This window comes from Ambystoma mexicanum, chromosome 4p, assembly GCF_040938575.1.
Source record: "Ambystoma mexicanum isolate Mex_15411 chromosome 4p, UKY_AmexF1_1, whole genome shotgun sequence".
NCBI lineage: Eukaryota > Metazoa > Chordata > Amphibia > Caudata > Ambystomatidae > Ambystoma > Ambystoma mexicanum.
The window spans coordinates 1,128,544,698-1,128,569,796 of NC_090927.1; the positions used below are offsets into that span (position 1 = coordinate 1,128,544,698).

A 25,099-nucleotide genomic window follows, 5' to 3' on the forward strand; every position below is an offset into this window, starting at 1 on the left:
TGTTTCCAAGGACTGACCCAGAGAGGACCTGGTAAGGTGCCCTATTCCCGAGCTACGAGGGACCATCGTGCACAGCTGATCTTTGCCAACGCTCCCTGGTAGGCAGACCTTCGACAGGCTGCCAACCCGATACAGGGACTGCTGCGGAATCTCAGAGAAGCCCTCGGACTGTTGTCCGCCACTGTCGACGACTGCCGTCGGCGACCGGAGCCGCCATGCTCCCGTTTGTCTAAGAACTTTAATTGATCATCGGACGCTCTTGTCTGCATCGTCATCCGCTTGTCTCCCGCTGGAGAAGGCCTGACCGTCGACGCGCCGAGGACATGCACTGGTGGGTTTCCCGCCACCTAAAGACCACAGAGATGCCGACGACTCGACGCCCTTGGTGGGCCACAGTTCTTAATCATCTCTTTGCGGTCCAGAACTATCGTCACCGAGGTGCCCCGCACGCCTTTTCCTTGCAGGACGCCAACGCTCTGTCATCGACGAGCACCGCTAGGAACGAAGTTGCCACTTCCCTGCCGTAGTTCACCCTGTTCACCATCGGACGTTCGACGACCCGTGACTCCTGCCTTAAAGGGAGGGCACTCAAGAAGGGCCGTCGATTCTCCGACACCGAACCCCAAGTTCCCCGACACCTCTCGACGATCCGTGGCTCCCGCCTGAAAGGGAGGCACTCAAGAAGAATCGGTTGACGCATCGTCGGAGAACTCTACTCCACCAGGTACATTGGGGGGGGGGTAAAGCCTTAATAGGAAGAAGTGAGACTATTGAACATATGGACTGGGCTTGTGTGATATATCTTATTTACAGGTTGCCCAGGTGGGGGGGATCTCTACTCAGAACTGTGCCTCGTGGTAGGGTTCAGTATTCTGCCTACTGTTTCAACCATCTTGCGTTCCTTCCTATCTCTATTGCTGGTTTCCTCGTTATTGATCTGTGTGACATTTTAATCGTACAGTTGATGCACTTTAATGAGATTTGATAACATTAGTGGTACCACTTTAGAATTGTATATATTTATCATTCTTGACTTCCGAGTACAAAGTGCGTTGTTGTGATCGTGTACATACCTTTGAATATTAATTATATAAAGACTGTGTTTTCAGTAATACAGTGTGTGGAAAATCCTTTGTGGGGGTTCGGGGACTACACTGTACTTAAGAACCAGCCTGCATCACCTCCTGAGAAGCTAGGCCTTGATTGCTCGTCCATTGCTACCTTATAGAGAATCTTGGCTGGGGTCTTCTGTGCCTCTCCTCTACCATATAGAGGGGAAGTACAGACACCCCCTACCAGTCTTTACACTTATGCACATGTAATGTAACATGGAACAGGCCAGGACTACCTTGCCCACCTTCACGGGGCTGTACATAGGTGCACCCCCAGACCTACTCAGGCTGATGGATACCTTGCCTTCAGCAGCCCAAATGTTTGTTCTATGGTGCACCGTGTCTGGATGTGTGCACAGTTGTAGGCATGGTCATGCTGGTCTTGAGGTAGCCTGACGGGGGGTCATCCGTCATGGCATCAAGGGGTATCCTGTATCACCTGCATGGGAGGGACACAAGGGGGACAAAGTAATTGTGGTGGTAGTGTCAAGGAAGCCAAGTCTGTATGTGGGTCTGTGTCACATGGAATTGGTACAAGACGTAGGCAATTGTTAGGCAGAGTTTGTATGCAGTACCCTTTCGGAACACTACACAACTATCACTACAGGTGTAAGCAAACCAACCTTTGGTATAAGTCTGTACTTCACAGTTTTAGTAGCGGTGCTGAGCAGCCAGACTTATCTCAAGAGGGGAATGTGAGCTGTAACGATGTTACACAGAGGTCTATAATCACAGGTGTTCAAATAAACTCTTATACTCCAGGTTTCTTGGTTAAACACTTATTAATTTATTCAACAGTCAGTTATAAAACATTCACTAGAAGGAGGCAGTTAAATATTATACACAAATATACCTCAGTACTGAAGTTTCTGAGGCATTCTATTACTGTTTGGCATTCAGAATACTTTGAAGGAGGAGCAAAAAGGCATAGGTATCAGAACATAAAAAGATTACAATTATTCTTCGACAGTGCAGATACTTTGAGTTCACCAGAAGAGTAAATTCAATTCAATACAATACACTAGGCCACAGTCAATGGGCTAAAGTCTTGGATAGGATAAAGCGGTTTTGGTATGTAAACAGTAAAGTCTCTGTAAACGTTCTCAGAAGTAGTTTGTAAAAAGAAGAATCATATGTTGGGTCACAAGCTGATTAGGCCTGTGAGTTGCAAAAGTTTCAAGCACTTTCACCGTGAGAGGTAAATTCTCTGTCTTGTTTAACAGTACCTTACAATGAAGAAAAAGAGGCAGCTGAAGACTTCTGTTCCTGGCATTTCCTGCACATCTCGCTGTTCCTGGGCCTCAGTCGTGGGGACAAGAGGGAGGACATCGGGGGACCCCTGCACTGCACTGGGACAGTCGAAGGCTGGTACTTGGCAAACTTCAATTTCGGTTCCTGTGAGTAAAGCACACAAACAGGTGTCCCTCTCCCTGCTTATACAGTTTCCTGAAGCACTCTGAGGAAATTCAACCAGCACCGAGATAAGGTGTACAGGTGGCTTACTGCCAAGTTGGTTGGTCCCACCAACTCAAAGGGAGAAGCCGTCCTTGAACGGGCTTCTCTGTCAATGTGAACTTGGCGATTCGGACCTGCAGCAGGCCTTCACCGGGCAAGCCAACGCTCCAGGAGTTGCAGCAGCCGTCCTCTTCAAGCTCTTCTTCGGTTCCTCCATTCCAGTGGTCGACTCGGCCTTCCAAGCAAAGAAACTTGCCTTTTATTCAGTTCTCTCCCATTCATTTCAGCCTAGCTGTCGCTCACACAGCAGGGTGGCTGTCCTTGCTGGACAGTCAGCCAGTTACTCACACCAGAGTGCATTTGGGTCTCCTAGGAGACTAAGCACAGGGAGTTACTGGCACCTTCCACACTTCGTGCCCGCCCCACACACTCGGGCACCAGAGGCAGTCTTCAGTCCTGAAGCCCACCAAAGGCGAATGAACAAAGGGACCAAACCTGGTTTGGCGCACAGAGACAAACTCTAGAAGGACCTTTCCAAAACGAAATGGCAAAAAAGACGACCAGGACCTGTTTAAACAAAGGGGGCTCAGACGCCATGTTGAAAAACATGGCTCACGCGATTAAACGCGACCGGAGCTACTGAAAGTTTGCGGTCGGGTAAAATCATGGTAGTTCTTTGTAAAACCACTGCCACCAGCCATTCTGAGAGGAAAGGGTAGCATTTGACTGCTGTATCAGTATTTAGACACACAGGATACTAAGTAACTGCTCCAGCACTCTATTGTAAGATAGGATGTGCTGGGTCGAGGAATTTAAAAGACTAAGTGAAGTCAATTTCACTCCACTGCTCTGGGAAACAGTAGTTGATCCCAGAGAAGGTGTTTAAACCTTGGGAAAGCCTAAAAGGCTTCCCTGTGTCACTGCACTGAAGGTGCTGTGTAACACAAATAAACAAGATGATGCCTATGGAGTTGGTTAGACTCCATATCCAAAGAAAACAAACACAGAAAACACATTGATTTGAAAAGTTCAAAGTCCCAAAGTTTAGCAGAAGAGCTGGAGGGCTCTAAGGTAAAGGGAATTGTCACATGTATGAGAATTCTCCCTAACAGCAATGGCACAGATGACCCTGGTATCCGGTGCATTTTGATGAAGGCTTCCAGTTTCACTTTCTTACTGATTTATACACATTCATGCAGACAGAAATCAGCCTGCTTGCAGTCTATTTATGTACATGGTAAATAAGGCTAAACAGGTCTCGGTCTGGGTCACTATGACATCACTCATACATCGCAGGGCAATCTCATTGCAGATTGGCGACAGGGATAGCGCATCAGTTGTATGGAAATTTCAGTGAAGGTCATAGATTTCCTCACAGCATATATCTTAAGGCAGCAGGAGTCACAGGAGCTATCGTTTGTTGCTATGGGAATGAATGAAGCTAGGATTTCTTTGCTATATGTCTGCATGCATGATTTTTGATTTGCAATTAAAGCAGATTAATACTGCTTGTGAATTATCTTTTCATATAATGCCACAGAAATGTGAATGTATGCAGAATGAAAGGCCCAGAAATAAATGTGGATGAATGCAGACTGAAATGCAAGTTCATATATGCCATGCAGCGGAGGCCTTAATCATGATGCAATAGGGGTGGGGGTGGTTTCTGTTCAGATTTCCTTCACCATTTCAAACACACCTTGCCCAGTGACCCTATGGCAACACCAGCTTCTACCTTGTCCATTGCGTGTGATACTTCTGGTTCCGTTTGCATGTCGTACAATGGTCATCTCACCCATTCGTTCATCTGTGTTCAAACATTGTTATACTTCATTTCACGGGTATGTGCACTTATGGCAGGCAAGTGATCTGGCTACATGCTGTCGGGTACAGTGCTTGGTGGGGGGGGAGTTGCATTAGTCTGACATGGCTGTGGCGCAGGTGGTGGGGGATGTGCACAGTGTGTAGATGCTGGGGTGGGTGGCATGGGTGAATGCATTGTGGTACCTGTAGTGCATTTGCTGTGCCTCATCGGTGCAGAAATAGTGATGTGGTGCGCTCCATTTGCCCATGCACCAGATGCAAGACATGCACTCCGGCTCATGCATACTATCTTTGTACATGACATTGCATTACGCCCATGCACTGTTGACAGTGGACAACCCACCCCACAGTGTACATGCCATGCTACTTTGACTCACCCAACAGCCAGGTCCAGCCTCTGCTGTGTCATGCCATGTACCCTGGGAGCGTGGGGGTTCCCCAGCACCCTGGAATCTTGCGTGAAACCTGGGAAACATGCGCAGCAGTGGGTGATGAAGAGGTCTGCATTGCACACAACCTGCACATTCGGGGAGTGGTACAGTTTGCAGTTGCAGTAGACAGCCTCATTTGCATGTCTGACCACTAGCTCAACATATGTGCAGTCCAGCGAACTGATGATGTTGGGCATGCCTGCCAGGGCGTGGTACCCCATTTTGGTAGCATTCACCTGGGCTGGCATTCTGGGGAGGGCTATGTGGTCTGACACATGCTCTAGGAGTGCATCCAGGACCTGGAATAGCACCCTGGAGAAACAGGGTTGGGATAACCCATGGAGCTCTCTCACAGTATGCTGAAAGGTGCCAGTGGCCAAGAAATGCAGCACTGATACCACCTTGAGCAAGCAGGGTATTGCAGTCTGTCACCATGGATCGAATCAACAATGTGTGTAATTGTCTCCCTGTCCAGATGATGTAGGGTTTGGATTTGTGCTGTGCTCTGGTTCCAGGGTGTGGCCCTTAGGTGGGGTATCAGTTGCTGCCTGCGGGGTGCTACCTGCTGGCCATTGTTAATGGCCAGGGCCATCATCCTCCTCTTTCTACTCCTGCACCTCTGCCGCCTCCTCTGCCACTTCAGAATCCTCCTCATATTGGAGCCCTGAATGCAGGGTCCGCAGCTCCGTGACTGCTACTTCAGCTACCAGCATGGTTGTGTTGGGAGGTGTGGGTGTGGTGCCTTTGAGCATTCTCATTACTAATAGTGTGCAGCTGAGCTGATTATGTACACCTGTGGCCTGTTGCTGCTTTCCGCCTGATCTGCGATTCTGGTTTTTCCGGCACGATGATTGCGGTGGCACCAGAATTTTTATGACGGCGTTTCCGTGATGGCGGTATTCCAAATGTGCCTGTACGACCGACATGCCAGTGTTTCAGGCACAGGTTCCGAATGCGATTGCTGGTCATGGTGCTGCTGGTAACATTGGCGCTGTGGCTCTTGTTTGCGGGAACAGTGTTTCCGGCACCGCAACTCATACTGAGGTGGTCCGGAAAAGGGTGCCGGTATGGTGCGACCAGCACCGTTATTTCCAGACCGCCACACCCGTAATGAGGCCCAATGAGTAAGGAAATGCTCTAGTAAAATGCCTCACAAGTCAGTGCGAGAAAGTTAATAACTTCACCAATACCTGAAAAACTTTTGTAGCACAGACAGACATCAGATATGAAAATACTACCTTTAGAAGTCCAACCCTGAGATGAGTGGAGCGCTCAATGTTAGATGCGTGCAGTCGTGTGTAAAGTTCACAAGTACTTTTCAGGGAGCAGGAAAAAGTTGGGAGAATGATTCTGAAGGGGTGAAATGGGTTACAAGAGTCGGGTGAGGATCTGCTACTGCTAACAACGCTTTTATCAATTTTTCGAGAGCTCTAGGCAGCAAGCACTACCTAAGCCAACAGGAAGGCCAAAACGTAGCCCTCAATGAATCCGGGTAGTTTGTTTGGATGAACAAAGGGCAACTGGTAAGCGACTTCACTACTCGCCACCCTTAGTTCGGTTTTGGTCCAGACTTGCCAGGTCCAGAGGTGGTCACTAGAGGTTAGATTTCCCGTCCTTCCATTCGGCTTTTAGATGCACAGGCACTGTGGCTGCGGGTACAAGTCCGGTATGGCACAGGAGCTGCTACACTCGATTCGGACAAGAGAAGAAGAAAGCATTGATGCAGCAGGTCCCTGGGACCTGGGATGAATGCAGGAAAACTCCTTCAGTGACTGTCACCGTAGCACAGTAAGGCCAAGGGGACCCAGCTCTCGCGGTATGACACAGCCTTTTATTTCGTAGCCCAAAGGTGCTCGGATGATGAAATTCAGCAGGACAATGCCTTTTTGGACAAGCTAGGATTCCCTGAAGTCTCGGCTCGAAACAGCGATACTCCTGCATGGTAACCTAGGTTTGAGCTGGGTTACCAGGAGGCGTCGAACAATTGGTTCCACCACTCCAAGCGTTCGAATCACCTTCACAGGTCTTCTAGGATCAGGCACAAAGCAGGGCTTCACCTGGACAGCAGCAGGATTTGGGTGCGAGACCGCCTCAAGTTCGTTTCAGGATTGTCCTTTGTTCTGCTAGGCTTCTCGGGATACTTGGCTTCTTCTTCAGATTTCCTGGAGGAATCCAGAACCCCCTCCTCTTATCCACAGCCAGTGGAGTGGATGCACCCAGCCCACCAATGGCAAGACCTTCTCCATGCATGTACACCAGCAGTGGTAAAATCAGAGACTACTGGGTCCTCATGCTCGCATGTACACCAGAAACCCTGGCACCAGTAGTGTGGGTTGGGACCAGACATTCCCAGCCCACTTTGCGTGCGTCTACTACACACGTGACCTGCAGAGGCCCGCAAAAGAATCTGTTTTTGCAGGCAAATGCAAGCCCAAAAAACAAAATCCTGGTCATGGAAGGGCAGGGAGAAAAATTGACAAAATGGCCAAATGAACAGACAAAAGACCTTGTGGCATGGCCATGTTGGACACTAGCCGCAGTCAGTACCCACAGACGGAAAACGCAGTAAGGCTTGGTACAAAGTTATAAAAAGAAAATGAAAAAGCTACTGCTGCCACCTCTTTGTCCTTAAGCACAATTCTTAGATGGTGTCTAGGGCAATAAAACAGAGGCCCCATTGCGCAGTACTGTAAAGTACTTTGTGCAGTGATAAAATGTTGCGAACAAGTGGCAACAAGATCGAAGAAAAAAAAAACTAAGAGAAGCAACATTTCTCAGTACTGACAGCCTGAAGGACGTGTCAGTTTCCCCATTACAATGAGCGAAAGCCCACTGGAGTGGAGCAGAACGCTGCACTGTAAAAAGTCGGGTCTGTAAACAAAAACAAATGCAAAATGTTTGGGGGTACATGTACTATGGAGGAAAAGTTGCTTCTAGAGAAAATGTTCCTAACAGTCACCCTTACCTTAGCCTTGCTGTGCATAGGTTTCAGGCATCCCTACCATACAAGCCTTGCCTAAACCGCGAAAGGGAGACTCCCCTGTACTGGAAAACAGGGAGCCAGAATGCGTTATACAGAAGAGGAGTTGTTGCAATTAACTAACACCTGAATTCTGCAGCCCACATTTGTAAATGTGGGCTTCCCAATTGCCTCATGATTCATCTGGCACTTCTGCAGTTCACGTTTATAAATGCAGGTTTGACCTCTGTGGAAAACCTAGGAGGGTGGTGCCGAAGGAGACAAATGTGGCCCATTCACCCTCATGGTCACAGTTCACTGCCAAACCCTGACACTTTTGTACAACAATCACACCTTCTTACATGACCTCACATAAGTCATGGTAGTGTTAGCTGCTGTCAGACCTAGTAACCACTATACCCAGGCCCAGCCTCAAACCAGCACTGCCTCAAAAAGGTATAAATCCCTCATCACAGAATGAATGACTCAATTGAGATCTACATACTACATTGAGTTACTGGCGTGAGGGAGTTCAGCCTTTTTCACAATGATGTTGTAACGGTCCAGATCTGCTGCTGCCAAAGGGGATGCTTGTATCAGTTGTGCAAGTAATGTGGTGATGTCAAGAGTGTGACATCAGGGGTGGGGGCGTCATTGAATACGGCGCTGCTTGCATAAAGTGACACCAATACAAAATTGCAATTATCTGTGGATAAGTGCACCCCCTCCATTCATTTTTGAGGTAATTCATGCGTAAAGACACTGACAATCATCCTTTCCAAAGGGATAGCCCTACTAAAAGGGCCTGTATTATAGCAAATCACAGTAGGTATGTCTAAAGTTCATTTATTGCATTTATTGCTTAAAAATCATTGAAAAAGCATCCGTTTATAGAAAATAACCACACATAGCACATTGACATTTCATATATTAAAAACCAATTTTAAAGATACACATATCACATCTAGAAAAAACGCAGTTATAATCACTGTGTTCTAGTAGTAGAATACCCATCTATATGGGGTCGAATATTATTGTAGAATTACAAAGGCCTTTTTAACACTGAATTTTTCTTTTCACAGAGTTGAACCAGGCAAATGTTCAAAAGAACTTATTTATGAACATGTGTCAATTGCCTATATATTTTATGGAAACTCAAAGAAGCCCAACTCGACAAAGTGGGCTCTATGGTGTTGTCTACTCGAGTTTCGGGCACCACAATAGACATGTAATTTTTCTATTTGGTGCACCCCATCAGGATATATACATTGTTAGAGACCAAAAAAGCCAGTTCATGTTGGCATAGTTCAGCTCGATATGTAATGCGTGTCATCTAGGTGTTCAAGATATAACTTCTTGCCAATTTCAAAAGAGTTTCATACTTCTGTAGATCAAACTGTGTTTCTGTGAGGGCCTCTGCGCATTGGCTTTCTGTCCATACACCAATAGGAGAAATATAGGACTGCAGCTTCAAAGATGAACCTGCCTGCGTGACTTGGTCAAGTGCTTCACTGAATTTCTTGCTGGGAAACAGGTGGTTAGGTTGACACACCGATGCTTGGAGCGATGCATCGGCAAGTCCTACTACAGAGGTCGGGATTTTTTATGGTGCCACTGCTGCTGGGGACTTTGCTGTCCTAGATGGGAATATAGAGCCAATGTGTGTTCCTGCCATACACGGCATGGTCCATGGAGTGCTCTTTCCTCAGTGATTCTCTTCCTAAGCATGTAGGCCAAAGTGACACCAAAGCAGGCTCTCCGTGAGACGTCCGATGGTGGAACTCAATGAAGGATGGGTGCTTTAGGCATAGTAGGGGGTAGTTGTATAGAGCGGGCAACAGCTGGGGATATATGATAGGGGGCTTTTGAGCAATATGTGAATAGAGAATCCATTTGCTTTGTGGGCCCACATTAGGAAAGCATTTCATGCAGAAAGCTCATAAGAAAAGAGCTGCAGGCCTTTGTGTGACGAGCAGTATGCATTTCTTGGGCACTCGGCAGAAACAGGGTGTTATATTATGTTAAAGGATATTTATACCATACACTGTGCCACCAGAGAGGTCCCCTGGAGCTATGGTGGATCAGAAAGGTAAGAGGGTAGAGTAAGTTAGTAGGACTGGGCGAGAGAAAGTGCAATAGAGCTGTGATGTGCTGTTGGTAACTTCCGTTCGGTTTACACTGTTTGATTGATTTGTTTATTTATAGAGCGCCTTACACCAAGGCACTGTACAATGGAACAACTTATACAGTGAACAACAATAAACATTGTGAGCAAAATTACATAGTGAATCATTCGACAAAAAAACAGTGCAAAAAGCAATTAACTGAGGGGAAGGGGAAGTGGAGAGGGAATAGGATTGGTGAGGGGGAACAGAGAAGGATAGAACGAGTGAAGAATAGAAGGGAGGGAGAATGAAATGGGAGTGGGGAGAGAGGAGTTAGAAGAGGGAAAGAGGGGGGAGGAAGAGAGAACAGGGGAGGCCTTCAAGGAGGAGATTTAAGTGAAGTGCGAAATGAGGGAAGGGTCATGGAAGAGCGGATTGAGAGGGGGAGTGAGTTGCAGTGAAGAGGAGCAAGGAGTTGGAAGGAGCAGAACCGGGAGGAAGCACAGGTGGAAGGAGGTACAACGAGGAGGAAATGGTCAGCAGAACGAAGTGAGCGAGAGGGGGAGTAAAAGGTGAGAAGGGAGGAGAGATAAGGAGGAGCAAGACCATGTAGGGATTTGAAAACAAGACAGAGAAAGCAGAATTTTAACTGTGAGTGGAAAGGTAGCCAGCGAAGGTGAGAGAGCGAGGAGGAGATGGAGTCACGGGAGGTAAGGAGACAAAGAGTACGAACAGTGGAGTGGAAAATGGATTTAAGGGGGGCAAGCTGGGATGCAGGAAGTCCAAAGAATAAGGGGGAGCAGAAGAATAGTCGGGAAAAGATGAGAGAGGAGATAAGGAGTTTGGTCGCATGGAATGTGAGGGAGGGACGGATTTCTTTGTAGAGGTGGTAACGGCAGGAGCGAGAGGTAAGTGAAATGTGTTGTGAAAAGGTGAGAGAGGAGTCAAATAGAACGCCTAAATTACGAGCATGGGAGGAGATAGGGAGGTTGGAGGGAGGAAAGTGGATGAAAGGGGGAGGAGAGGGAGGAGGAAGTGTGTTAGAAGGGAAGAAAAGGACTTGGGTTTTATCAGTATTAAGAGAGAGGAAGTGGGAGGACATCCAGTTCTTGATGGCTGTGTGACAGGAGGAGAGTTTAAGATGGAGGTCAGGGGTGAAGGAGGAGAAAGAGAGAAAGAGTTGAGTATCATCATCATAGAAGTGATGGGAGATATCAAAGGAGGAGATGACAGGGGCGATGAGTGAGGTGTAAAGAGAGGAGAGGAAAGGATCAAGTACAGAGCCTTGCGGAACACTGTATATGAGAGGGAAGGAAGAAGAGGTCTGGCCCCCCCATGAGACGGTAAAGGAATGAGAAGAGAGGTAGGAAGAAAGCCATTTCAGAACCGGGCCTTTGAATCCGAAGGAGGAGAGAGTGTGTAGGAGGAGTGGGTGATCGACAGTGTCAAAAGCTGCAGAGAGATCAAGGAGAATAAGGACGCAAGATTGCTTGGCATGCCGAGTAGAGAGGAGAGAATTGAGAATAGAAGTGAGAGCGGTTTCAGTGGAGTGTTTGGGTCGGAAGCCAGATTGGAAGGGAGGAAGGAGAGAGGAGGAAGAGACGAAAGTTGAGAGTAAGCGAGACGCTCAAGGAGTTTAGAAAGGAAAGGTAGAAGGGAGATGAGCCTAGGTGTGATTTTTCGGTCGGTAGTTATGTGCTGTTGTGCAAGGCTATGTGTAGTTTGTTTCATTGTTGCAGTGTAGTGAAGTGCATGCTGTTTGTTGTACAATATAGGGTGCTGAAATGTTGCACGGCTGACGTTTCCCAGGAGAACGCAGCCACAGTGAAGTCACGGTAAAAGATAAAGTACAACGTCCTTTCATCGCGGGATGTTTTTTCGTGGGTTTATTTTTACCACTCATTTTTTATCGGAAAAAACCCATTGAATTATTTTGGGGGGGTTAACAAATTATATATATATGGGATGTGGGTTTTTGGTAATAGATATAAACTGAAAGTGAATGTGGGGTTGGGGAAGGGACCCCACAAAAATAAATAAAAAAACAAATTTTATGGGTTTTTTCGATAAAAAAAGTTGCTGTAAAAAAACCTGCGAAAAAACATCCCGCGATGAAATGACATGGAACCAAAGATACCTTCAAGGCCAATGGGCTAGGCACCTGGGTGCATGAGCAGAATTAGCAGAGAAATAGTAATGAAATACTGTTAATTAAACTCCAGCCACTGTGTGGTATTGTTTTTTCAGACTACACTTGCCAACAAGGCGTGAGAAGGGAGCTGGGGGTTGGGGGGGTTCGGAGCGTTGGGTGGGTGCCATGGGGTGCAGGATGAGAAGCCAACCAGCGGGGAGAGATTTTGGTGTCCCTAGGGTGCAACATTGTACAGTGCCCTCGCTGATGTCTGCGGGGTAGACCATTGGTCCAATCCAGTGTGATGGTCTTGCCCCTTGCCATCTCAAGCCATGTTGTACTTTGAACATTGACAACCAATGGCAAACTAGTGTTTGTGACTGATCAGCCCAATTGCGTAATTGAGGGCCGGTGTGGAAAGGTTTGTGACTTCATGAGGGGCGTTCATCTAACTGTGGCCAAAAGGGGTATTGTCCAATTAGGGCCACTCACCATATATTTGTATATGATATGATATGGCATTTGTAACGCGCCTATACACAAGTGTTTCAAGGCGCGACGAGGCAGGGATGGGGAACAAGGGGAAGATAGACAACGATCCTACTAGGCCAGGTGTCATTTAGATCGCGCAAGTGCAAGTGCAGGGGTAGAGGGGAGGGAAAAAGTGGAAGGGGGACAGGGGGAAGTGCAGGGTAAGTAGAATAAAAATACATAATAGGGCCAGTTGGTGGCAAGTGCAAGGTAAGTGCAGACAAGTGCTGGGAAGGGGGGCAGTAGGGATACAGAGACAGTCCCACAGTGCAGGGGTTGCCAGGGAGGCAGTGCAAGTGGAGAGTGGCTGGGCCAATGACCGAGGTCGGTGAGAGTGGCCCAGTTGCAGATTCAGTGCAGTTTCAGTGAAGAGTTTAGCAGGGGAGAGGGAGAGAGAAAGCAGAAGCGAAGAGGAAGGTTTTAAGGTGCTTCCGGATCCGGAGATGGTTCTCCTCAAGTTTCAGGGAGGCAGGAAGGCTGTTCCAGAGGGAGGCCCTTGCCGCGGAGAGAGTTCTACCCCCAGCTCGTTGCTTCGAGAAGCGGCTGACCCTGAGGGAGTTGGAGACGGATGACCAAAGGGCTCGGGAAGGAAGATATTTAGGAAGAGAGAGTTGAAGGTATTTAGGTCCCAGGCCCCAGAAGGCCTAGTGGACAATGCAGAGGGTTTTGAACTTAATCCTCGCAGCCACAGGGAGCCAGTGTAGAGATTTCAGTCCTGGAGAGATACGGTCCCTGGGCTTGAGGGAACTGGGAACTGACCTAGTCCCAGCAATCAGCTTGTGTGACCTGCCTTAAAAATGTATCTAAAATGTTGTATAGTAATTTTTCAAATTATGTATAAAATGTTCAGCTGCAGTGGCCAGCGTCGACCGCTCACTTCATTCAGTTCAGTTCCACAGGGCTATCTGAACCGTGCTTCCTAGCTGTTTGGGTCCAATAAATTAGCGTTACTTCTTGCTTGTTGTGCGCTCCGTTTCTTTTGGATTACTCTTATTCCCTGGAGTTACGCTTTGGAGGAGGTGCCCTCGTACAATGGTAAAAAGAGCAAAAAATGCAAAATAGCAAGCATGGGGCTAGAAAGCAGAAAGATGACTCGTATGAATCATACACATTTCATTTCAAATTTGGGTATAACCGACATGCCTTAGGGTAATCATACTGCAAAACCTGTCCCGAGTAAAAAAACAAATGATATGCAGTTTTTTAACCCTCTTAGAAATGTGACCAATAAAGCTCTGTAACCGAATCCTCAAAGAAGCCCCTGCCCAGGGTAAAGTAGCGCAAGGCTTTTTATCGCCCAATAGAGACTACCAAATTACTTAAAAGTTAGTTAGCCTGATTGTCTGTGATCACAGATAGACACGCAGGCCGAGCATATTCAGGTTTTGGATTCAATTAAGCAGTAAAGATTTGGCAGTAATAATTATTTTTGAAAATGTGACATATTGCCCAGTCCAAGGCTATAATCGGGGTGGGGAGATTAAAATACACTGTTCTTTTTTTTTTCTTCCATGTTATACAAAGAAAAGTATATTTTTTAAGACAAGCCTACTTTGTTACACAAACATAACGGTGTTGGTTAGTATACAAAAGCATATTTTTTTTAATCTCCAGTTTGAAGGCTGGCTTGGCTCTGTACTCATAGTGGATCAGGTGTTTGCCGCTTGCTAGATTAATAGAAGCATCATTTTAATTGGTTTTCTCTATTAAGCAGGTGCTAATGTTAAGAACAAGAAACGAGAAGGATGGTTGTCTATTCTTCCATCAATTTCTCAATTATTTTTCTTCCCAATTATTTCTCTCAATATTTTCGTTAAAAACATAGGGGATCCACAGAGTTGTTCATATTGGGGATCCAAAGAACCAAATGCACTGACTCCAGGTAGTCTTGTTGTACTCTTGGGTCAGGTAATTTTATAGCCGACCGGTTTCTGTGGTGAAAGGTGGTTAGACCACATTCATCAGGGCTTTAGTTGTGGGCTGCTAAGTACAAGCCCTCTCCTTTACTGGTGCAGCGTTAATCTGCATAAATAATACTCCTCTACCCTGTCCATGTTGCTGGTTGTGCACGGGGGTAAATGGTGGCCTGAGACCTTCATGCTGCTGGTGGCACTCTGGATGGCACGATCAGCAGTGGGCTGGACACGCTACCCCCGTTGTTTTCTTTCTTCCACGCGTGGAAGGGGTGAGCCTCTGTAGTCTGTCGTAAGTGGATGCTTCGGGCTACTGGAGTTCCAGACCGCAGCGCTCCAATCCAGGACACGTTGCACTGTGCCTTGAAAGACGTCCGGCAGCCGTGCGTGGCACCAGTCAAACCCCGCCAACTGGTAGCCCAATTGCATCAGCTGGTGGGGGGGTGGGAGGGAATCACTGGATGCACAGAGAAGCGACTTTCCGTGAAGTCTCTCTGTGCATCCAGCGACGGACTACAGAGGCTCACCCCTTCCACGCGTGGAAGAAAGAAAACAACGGGGCTAGCGTGTCCAGCCCACTGCTGATCGTGCCGTCCAGAGTGCCACCAGTAGCATGAAGGTCTCAGGCCGCCATTTACCCGCCGTGCACAACCAGCAACATGGACAGGGTAGAGGAGTATTATCTATGCAGATTAACGCTGCACCAGTAAAGGAGAGGGCTTGTACTTACCAGCCCACAACTAAAGCCCTGTTGAATGTGGTCTAACCACCTTTCACCACAGAAACCGGTCGGCTATAAAATTACCTGACCCAAGAGTACAACAAGACTACCTGGAGTCAGTGCATTTGGTTCTTTGGATCCCCAATATGAACAACTCTGTGGATCCCCTATGTTTTTAACGAAAATATTGAGAGAAATAATTGGGAAGAAAAAAAATGAGAAATTGATGGAAGAATAGACAACCATCCTTCTCGTTTCTTGTTCTTAACATTAGCACCCGCTTAATAGAGAAAACCAATTAAAATGATGCTTTTATTCATCTAGCAAGCGGCAAACACCTGATCCACTATGATCAAATAAGTGTTTTTTCGCACGGCACAGTGCATTCACAAATGCTTATAAGGTTACTTGCAGACATGTTGCTCTTCCAAAACTTATACTTCAACAAAAAACTGTGTGTTTCTTAAGTGTGAACATCAAACTGGGTAACCCACAGTAGGCAACCCCGAAATGGTCCTGATTGTTATATACTGGCTCTGTACTCTCCAGCCTCTGCAAGCCTGGGAGATGGAAACCTGGCCTCAGTCCCTCACTAGAAGGGCTGACAGCAAGGCTTTTTAGACTTTGGCACCGGATTAGGCGGCTTGGGCAAGGGACTTGCCAGCGTGAGGTTGTATATTGGTAGACATATGAATATTCCTGGAGGCGTTGAAAGCTCGCTCCATCCATGCTTCTAAATGCTGGGGTTGTGGACTCTCCAACTAAGTGAGTCTCAAGTTATCTTTCGCTGAATTTTCGGATCAAGTGGTGGGTGTCAGTTTCCTAATAATATTTCTGGACCTCTCTGAAGCGGGGCGATTACAGCATGTTCCATAATACCTTATCCTATTCTGAATGGCTTTTCTCCCGTTTCCAACACATTTGTATCATGTGAATAATGATAGAAACGAAATGTGTAGAGGAACGAAAAGCCTCATTTTAAAAGTAAATTTAATAAAAGTATAATTCTGCTCGCTTGTTTTTCTGTCCCTTTTTCAGGTGTATCAAGGTGTAAAGAAACATGGCTTCCTGCAACCTCACATGTTAGCAAAGCAGGACGTGGTTATTACAACCTATGACGTTCTCCGTACTGAGCTGAACTACGTTGACCTTCCCCACAGCAATAGTGAAGACGGGCGACGTTTTAGAAACCAGAAGCGCTACATGGCTATTCCAAGCCCTCTAGTTGCGGTGGAGTGGTGGAGAATCTGTTTGGATGAAGCACAGATGGTTGAATGTACCACTGCAAAGGTCAGATTTCTAATTTGAAGCAACATATAACTGTGGAGTACTCTTCAGCCTTCACAAAGGGCATACTATTCAGCATTGCACCCTGTTCATCTGAAAAATATAAACGATACTTACAGAGAAATCGTTACTGAAGCACAAGCATATTTACTGGGATGATCAAATAACACATGTATAATTTAAAATGTGTTTAATTGGTAAGCATTTTGAAATAAAATGAATACTGTACAATATATTTTAAAAATTTTAGTTTTTTTATTTGGCAGAATTTATCAACCTTTCAACATAATAAACAAGAAAATTAATTTCAATAAACTAACAACCATCCTCATCCATAAATCAGTTAAAAACAGCAAGTAATAGCTAAAAATAAAACTAATAAATACTACAAGAGTATACACACTCCTCCCAAATCTATTTCATATATCAAATATCTGTGTTGCTATAACCAATGGGGTGCTCTCTCCACTGAAAATCAGCCTCCATAACTTCTCTTCAGTCAAAAGGTAAAATCCTCAAAATACTTGTGCAAAAATGCTTGTCTTCTTGAAGTCAACTCTGAGCAGGATGTAATCAAATGTCTTAATGTCTCTACCTCCTTTGTACAGAACCGACACAACCTTGATTCCATTGGGCCCTTAGTCTTTATACCCTTTATTTCCCTTGTCAGCCATAGATTCGGTCTCAATTTTAAAGACCCTCTTCTCATTCGCAATGATGGAAAACGACTTGGGTATTTTGGTAAGGAGTGGAGCACTCTACATTCCTGAGTATAATTCTTGAATTGTTCTACACCAATCCACTCTCCAGAGTTTCTGCTTGGCCGTAGTTGGTTTCCTTGGGAGCATTTCAAGTGATATATTTGTATCATTTGACCAGGTTAGGCAGGTCTCCTTCCAAGCAGATATGAATACCCCCCCTGTCCTCCCCCTGTGCCCCTCCCCCCGAGCGATACTTTAATAGTGATCTCAAAACAGGAAGCATGGAATCACCTTGGGCCATAATAATTTTTCTAAAGAATGACAGAATCTTTCATTTTACCATTGCCGATACGGAAAGTAAGCCAAACTCTTGTTTTATGATCTGTATCGGGATACCCCGCAGAGTTGCCCTCCAATTTATTCCAATCCCAACTTGACAAAAGCATTATCCCTTCTACCCCATACGTCACAGTTGGAACCACCTTTTGTTTATGAAAAATGAGCAATGGCTCATAAGAGTAACTGCCAAACCTTTTATGCAATAAAAGACCTTGGGAGGCTGATGTGGCAATTCTCAATTTTAAATCGTTCTTACTCTGTCCAGGAGTTAACTAAAATGCCCAAGCATCAATAATCATGTACTCTTCCCAAGGGCGTATTTTCAACCTTCATCTTCATTCTTGTTTTCTTGGTTTGTTTAGGGGCGAGGCACATTACCTTAGTTTTCTTGAAATTTATTTTAAACCCATTCTCTTGGCAGTACATTTCCAAACCATGGAGTTGTTTTGGCAAACCCACCGGTGTCTGATCTATCAGGATCAGGTTATCCATGCACAAGAGCCATTGGGACTACATGGCGCCCTATCTTCATGGGAACGACCTGGTCCTTCTCAAGTAAGCACCACTATCGGCCAGGTAAAGATACATGTCGTAGGAATCTGGTCTAGGAGGTCCCGTATGTGTTGTTCACCGTGTTCTTGAGGTGACACGTAAAGCTTGGTATAAAACTCAACAAAGACCTCAAGTATCTGTTGCTCCGACCATTGAATGACACCCAGCCCCTCCTTGACACACTCAATCTGGGTCTGTCCCCTCTCTCCCCTGACCAGTTTGGCTAAAGTTTTCCCCGGCCTTTCCCCCTCCCCGTATTTCCACGCCGCCTGCGGGCAACTGAAATATCGAATCTCCCACAAGGCACGCGATTCAAAGGTCTCCAGTTCTTCCCTAATCTGTGCTAGTTTGGCCGGGTCGGCAGCTGTCACACAGTCCAGTTCCAGCTTGTGCAGCCTGGATTCAGAGCGGGCCAGGCGTTTCTTATGACTTTCAGCACGCCCGCCTCCCTTGAGATTGACATCCCCCTGATGTACACTTTGAAGGCTTCCCACCTAACCCCTGCTGTTGTGGCAGGTGGTAGTGTTGCACACTCAACGAAGGTTTCGATATTCGCTACAATGCCGGCCTTGAACACTATATCCTGATCGGCGGTTGATTTAAAGCGCCACAAGCTACATGTAGGCTGGGGTAGGCTCGATTATATGGACATATGGACAGGGTGATAGGAGCGTGATCGGAAGATGTGTGGGCGATTATCTGGGCCCCCTTAACCTTACCCATCAATTCACCAGACACCAAAAAAAATCAATCCTAGAGGAGCTGTCATGCACCGACGAGTGATACGTACATTCTCGTAGATGAGGGTGCAGGACCCTCCAAACATCCCAGATCCACAGAGCTGCACTATGTGCGTTTAGCCTGCGGGCTACTCGTGGTAGAGTTTTGGGAGCAGTGCCGGTTCTGTCCAACCTAGTATCCAGTATCAAATTCATGCTTCCCCACCCCCCAAATAATATGGACCCCAACATAGCCAAACAGAATAGTGGCAACAGTATCCTAGAATTCAGGGATGTCTACATTGGGCCCATACGTGTTCACTATTCACTCTCTATGCGCCATTATACAATGCAGAATGACCTATCTACCCTCTGGGTCGATGTAGCTCCTTTTAAGTACAAATTTAATTGATTTATGAACGAGCGTCAGCACCCCTCTGGCCTGTGTTGAGTAGGAGGTGTAGAATCTATTCGGCCCCCAGGATGGTGCAATCCCCATTGCCAGGCAGCTTTGGGCCTGCGTTTCTTGTAACGTGAGTATCTTCACCCCATGCCTTTGGGCATACGCCGTGATCTTACAAGCCTTGGTGAAGTTACTCAACCCACGGACATTCCATGACATTATGTTCATAGCCATCCCAATCGTTAAGGGCACATCCCAGATAGCATGGTTCAGTGTAAGTTTGCCAGTATTAATGTCGTCGTTGTGACGTCCCTCTGTGATGCGCCATGCCGTTCCGCCCATGCCTTTTTTTTGTTGCATAACTCCCCCCCCAACCGAATCTCCCCCCACCCTCACAGCCCAATCCCAACTGGCAGAGTCCCAGCCCTCCCAGCCCACCCTTTCTGCACCAGTAACAGCAGACCTAACCCAACTTGGTCCAGCCGTACTGCAACCCAACAGGGGCCTGTGCGCAACAACCCCTCCAGATTAACTATTGCAGCCGCAGTGGGGTATGCTGCTGCCATGTGACCGACTTAGTTAGGAGTTAGAGTACCACTGGCGGTACACTCACCAGGCGGTTCGTCCCACCACTAGTTGAGACCCATCTTCAGAAGATAATTTAACAGTGAATTATGGCGGTATTAAAACATTTTCATCCCAACGCAACAGAGCAGTGGGGAAGCAGCATCAGCCCGTGACTAATTGTAACCATTACAAATGAACTGAAAGGACCCTCTCTGCAATATGTACGTCGAGAATGCAATAGGACACAATACATCGTCGTCATATACAGTGGGGTGCCAACAACCATCGTTGCTACAATCAACTCAAACACTGAAGGATAGTGAATCCCAATAACGAGGCACCTTGGGGACAGTCCATTGTTGGTCAGTCATTCTCCATAAGTTCATCTGCAGGGCCATTCAGCGGTATGTGTGCCTCTAAGAATTCACTGCCTCGTCGGGGACCATAAAGAAGTATAGTTTCCCCTTAAGGGTGAACTTGAGGTGCACCGGAAACAATATAGCGTACGGAATGTTCCGCTTTCTCAGCATTTTCTTGACACCGATGAACTGGCACCTCTCCTGTTGCAAACCCATGGAGAAGTCTTGGAAGATCCAGATTGTTTGAGAGCCGAGACGCAGCTCTCCTTTTTCCCGGGCCAAGCGAGGTACTTGATCCGTGTCTCTATAACTTAAAATTTTCGCGATAATGGGCTTGGGAAAATCTCTGGGTCTAGGTCACAGAGCCAGAACACAGTCAGCCCGCTTGACAGTAAAGAAGGGAGATAGCTCACGGTTGTCCAATAGTTCTTTAAGCAGATTGAGTTGCCAGTTCCATACGACCTTTGAGAGCTTTTTCCGGAACCCCAATAATTTGGATGTTCATGCGCGATCTGGATTCCAAATCGTTGCATTTTGCTTTGACAAGCTTCATGTCATGAGTGAGGCAGTCAACCAATTCCTGAAGAGTGTGTATACCATCCTCATTGGACCCAATCCTGGACTCCGCTTCTGTGATCCTGGTTCCCGCCTGGTCAAGCTGAGATTTGAGCGACGCAACGTTGGTGTTTATTTCATCCAGTTTTTTGTGGAAGGAGGCAAAGTTCTTAGCCATGGATTCCATCATTGCGCGAGGTCAGGAACTGGCATATTTGGGGGTGCAACATCATATTACTGGGTGGTTGAAGAATGGCCCGGCTCAGGCCTGTGTGCCGCTTTAGTGAACTTTTCCATTGCTCTGACCTTGTTGGCACCCTGGGATCTATTCGACATCTCAGAGTATAGTTGGTCGCACCAGCGTGGTTCAATGTGCGGCCCCCGATCCCAGCTCACAAGACCACGTCTTGCCCAAGGTGCAGAGGAGCCCAGCAGGTGTCGCCAGGGGTCAGGGGCCAGAGCCACAGTGCAGCAGTAGATGCCAAGTGGAAGCCGGTGAGATGACCATCCACCAGTAAGGGTCCAATAAAGCAGTTCAGGGCCAGGTGTCAAATGTGTGACAATATGTGTGACAATATTGCTAGTTGTCCAATCAGACCTCCCGAAGCATTAGCCACAGATGTGATGCAGGTGCAGGGTTACCACACCATATGCTCTGATTTATGAGGGAAACGGGCAATGAGAGCAGAAATGCCAGTCCTGCAGAAACCAAATGGGTAGTTGCTCTGAGTTAAGTGTCCTATGCCACTGCAGCAGTCTAGATATGGGCTCTGATGCCCTTGTGGCTCCAAACCCAGCAATCCATCAGTGAGCTGTGCGGTCTACCAATAGGATTCCCCACATATCAGTGCCCGGGCTGCCCTCATCATGGTGCATATGGGGGTCGGTGTGCTTCGCAGTGGCAGGCCTCAAGCAGGGAAGAGGCTCCGCGTGCGGCTCCCTGCTGCAGCCTAGCGGGAGTATGTGTCAGAGGTGAGGAGGGAATCATCCGGCAAGGGGCCTAAGTTCCAGCAGCTGCAGTGCGCCTAGCAGGTGAGGAACTAGTTCTGGGCGGTTAGCGGCAGGGCAACGAGAGCGGTCACCGGGCTCCCACTGGCAGATGGAGAATGAAGATGCAGGTACGCCTCAGCCAGCCGGGCCCGTATATTACACGGGTAACGGGAGCGGCCTCACAACACCCACCTTCAGTTTTTATCCGGCAATAAGCCACCGGAGGGTCACAGCGCCTCCCCGCTGGCTCACTCACTCGGAGCGAGTTTGCTGTTCTGGGCCAGCCTCAACATTCAGGGCCAGGCTGGGGCACCTCGGCCTTGTTCCAGGGGCTGGTGGCTCTCCATGGGACGGCCGCCACACGCAACGGGGTCCCACGAGATGGTCACTGGTACGCTCAGCTGGGAGCAGCTACAGGCGGCGGGGGCAGCTCCAGGGTGGCGCAGGGCTCGCCACGCCAGTCCGGCCCTTCACTCTCCGGGACAATATATAGAGCTTAGCACCGCAGCGGGGGCCCAGCAGATGCGTTGTAGGGCCTCAGGCGTCTCCAACGCAGTCCAGCACTGCCATCGGAGGGAAGCAGCTACCCACTCCCGCCACACAGGTGCCGTCCACAGCAGCAGTGAAGGCGTCGCAGGCCGGATCCTTTCACAGGCGGGACCGCTCAGCAGCGTGCAGGGCCCAGTCTCGCCGGTAGCGCAGCTACCTGCAGTTCAGGTAGCTGTATCTCAGGCACAGTAGTCTGGTTTCTCTCGGTATTGGAGACAGACGTGCCTCGCAATCTTAGCAGCTTGTGGTGTCAATTATAGAAGACCGGATATAAAGCATCTGCCGTTGTTGCCAGATTGGTGTCGGTACCACATGGAGCCTCACAGCTAGGCAGCCATCTTGCAGACTGCTCAACAGCACCCCCCATTTACGGAGGGATAGTTCAAGGTATTTTGGGCCCAGGCCCCAGAAAGCATTGTGGACAATGCAGAGGGTTTTAAATATAATCCTTGAGCCCAATGGGAGCAAATGAAGGGATTTTAGAGCTGGAGCGATACGATCCCAGGGCTTGAGGCCAAGGACAAGTCTCGCAGTTCTGTTCTGGATTAGTTGTAAAGGGCGGAGAGTGGAGGTAGGTAGATTTAGAAAGAGGCTGTTACAGAAGTCCAACCTAGAGAGAATCCGAGTTTGGGAGACAGTGAGCTTCTGAGGGAAGGAGAGGAAAGGCAGAGTACCTTTTAAGGAGGTGCAGGAAGAAGTTTGACTTTTTAGAGACATTAGAGATGTATGCAGAGAAGGAAAGTGAGGAATCAAAGATGACCCAAGGTTCTTAGACTCGCAGGTAGGAACAGGTGGAGGGCCAAGCGAGGCCGGCCAGAGAGTGAGGGGTAAGGATGGTGAAGGTGTACCAATGAGGAGGATCTCAGTCTTGTTGGCGTTTAAACAAAGATCATTGGCGGCACACCAATTTTGAATGGCAATTAGGCAGTCAGAGATGAGGGAGGGAGAGGAGGTGGCTGAAGGAAGCCTGAAGATACGCTGGGTGTCATCAGCATAGCAGTGGAAATTTGAGCAGAAAAAGGAAATGCAGTAGGCGAGAGTTGCCAGTAATTAGTTGAAAAGCCAGGGCGTGAGGTTAGACCCTTGGGGAACACCACAGGTAGAGATGGAGTTGGAAGATAGGAAAGACCCAAGTTGTACCTGGGAGGGTCGATCAGAGTGGAAAGAGGTCAGCCAGGCCAGAGCCTGATCAGTGATACCCAGGTTGTCACGGAAACAATTAAGCAGGGTGAAATGGTTGACTGTGTCGAAAGCTGAGGAGAGATCAAGTAGGATAAGGACAGAGGGAATGTTAGAGTCAAGGTTGGAGAGCGGTCTTCACAGATATTCAGGAGAGCAGTTTCCGTGCTTCTGCCAGGTCTGAAGCCAGATTGGTGGTCATGGAGGGAGCCAACAGAATCAGAATGAATGTTAAGCAGAGAGATGGCCAGCTTTTCCAGGAGCTTACCCAAAAAGGGAGTAATGGATATTTGCCGATAGTTAGCCGGACAAGAAGGATCAGCTGTGGGTTTCTTGAGGAGAGGATGCACAAGGGAGTGCTTCAGAGGAGGGAACGGAAGGATCTTGAGGAAAATGAGAGGTTGCAGGAATTGGCAAGGGCCAGGGCCAGGGTATCGATGTGTTCCTTAATGGTTTTAGAGGAACACGGATGGATCTGTTTTGATGAGACTTTCATAGATCGGACTTTTCTAGCAACCTCATCAGGGGAGAAAAGAGGAAAGGAGGCGAAAGACGGAGGTGGGGTAGCTGAAGGTGGGTCGGCAAGAAGAGAAGGAGAGGGGAGAGAAGGGGGAGTGGAGGAGAGGGTGAACAAGATGTCCTGGGTTTTAGAGATAAAGTGGGAGGCAAGTGCATTGCAAAGAGCCTGCGAGGCGAGAGGGGGGTGGAGACTGCGGAATGGTTGGCCAACTCCTTGCAGATTTTAAAGAGTTTGGCCGAGTTGTTAGAAGCCGCAGAGATATGGGCTTGAATGTAGACTCGCTTCTTGGTGCATACAGAAAGTCGGTATTGCCTTTGGAGCAGGCGGCAGGCCAGTTTGTCAGAGGATAAGCAGGAAGTCTTCCATTTCCTCTCAGCCGCCCTACACTTACGTTTCAGTGTAGCTAGGTCAGAGTCATACCAAGAATTGCACTTGTCTTTGGGCTTCAAACGGATCCTCATGACAGGGGCAAAAGCATCAAGAGTAGCAGAAATAGAGGAGTAGAGCAGAGACAGGGTTGTGTCGGGGTGTGAATCACCCTGGGGTGAAGGAGGGAGGGAGAAGGTGGCAGCAAAAACCTCTACTGACACACGCTCCATGGGTCAGATGTCCGAGAAGGTGAGTGGAAATCTTGGGGTAGGCTTGGCTTGAGGGCAGGAGATGGAAAGATGAGAGGAGAGGAGGCAGTGATCACTCCAGGAGAGAGGAGTGGTGAGGGGAGTAGAGAAGGGGAGGCCAGAGGAGATCAAGACCTCAAGTGTGTTACCAGCAGAGTGTGTCGGGCCGGATGGGAGGATAGAGAGGGAGAGCTGAGGAACAGGGAGAATCCAGATGGATGTTGAGGTAACCAAGGAGGTGGAGTTGATTGGTAGAGGCTAGGAGGGAGGAGGAAAGAGGAAAGGTCTGCCCACTCAGAAAGAAAAGAGGTGATATGACCAGGGGGGCGGTAGAGAGTGGCAGTGGCAACAGTAAGAAAGTGGCTAGGAGAGAGAGAGAGCCTACAGACAAGTCATTCGGAAGATGAGTAAGTCAGAGTGGGGAGGATAGAGGCAGGAATCCACTCAGCGAAGATCAGGGCTACACCCCTCCATCCCGGGTGGTTATATAGGTAGAGAGGATCTTGTAGCCATCAGGCAGGAGAGTGTCAAAGCTTGTGACAGAGCTGTCCGTGAACCATGTCTCGGTGAGACAGAGGAC

The 25,099-nt window shown here is 47.9% G+C and overlaps 1 protein-coding gene across 1 annotated transcript in view; it reads left to right on the plus strand.

The window, feature by feature from the left end:
• SHPRH (SNF2 histone linker PHD RING helicase) overlaps window positions 1-25,099 on the plus strand; it is a 1,474,452-nt gene that overhangs the window by 371,610 nt on the left and 1,077,743 nt on the right. Inside the window, exon 10 of the mRNA XM_069606718.1 lies at window positions 16,221-16,472. Coding sequence (XP_069462819.1) covers window positions 16,221-16,472 — 252 coding nt within the window. The remainder of the gene's footprint in view (window positions 1-16,220; window positions 16,473-25,099) is intronic.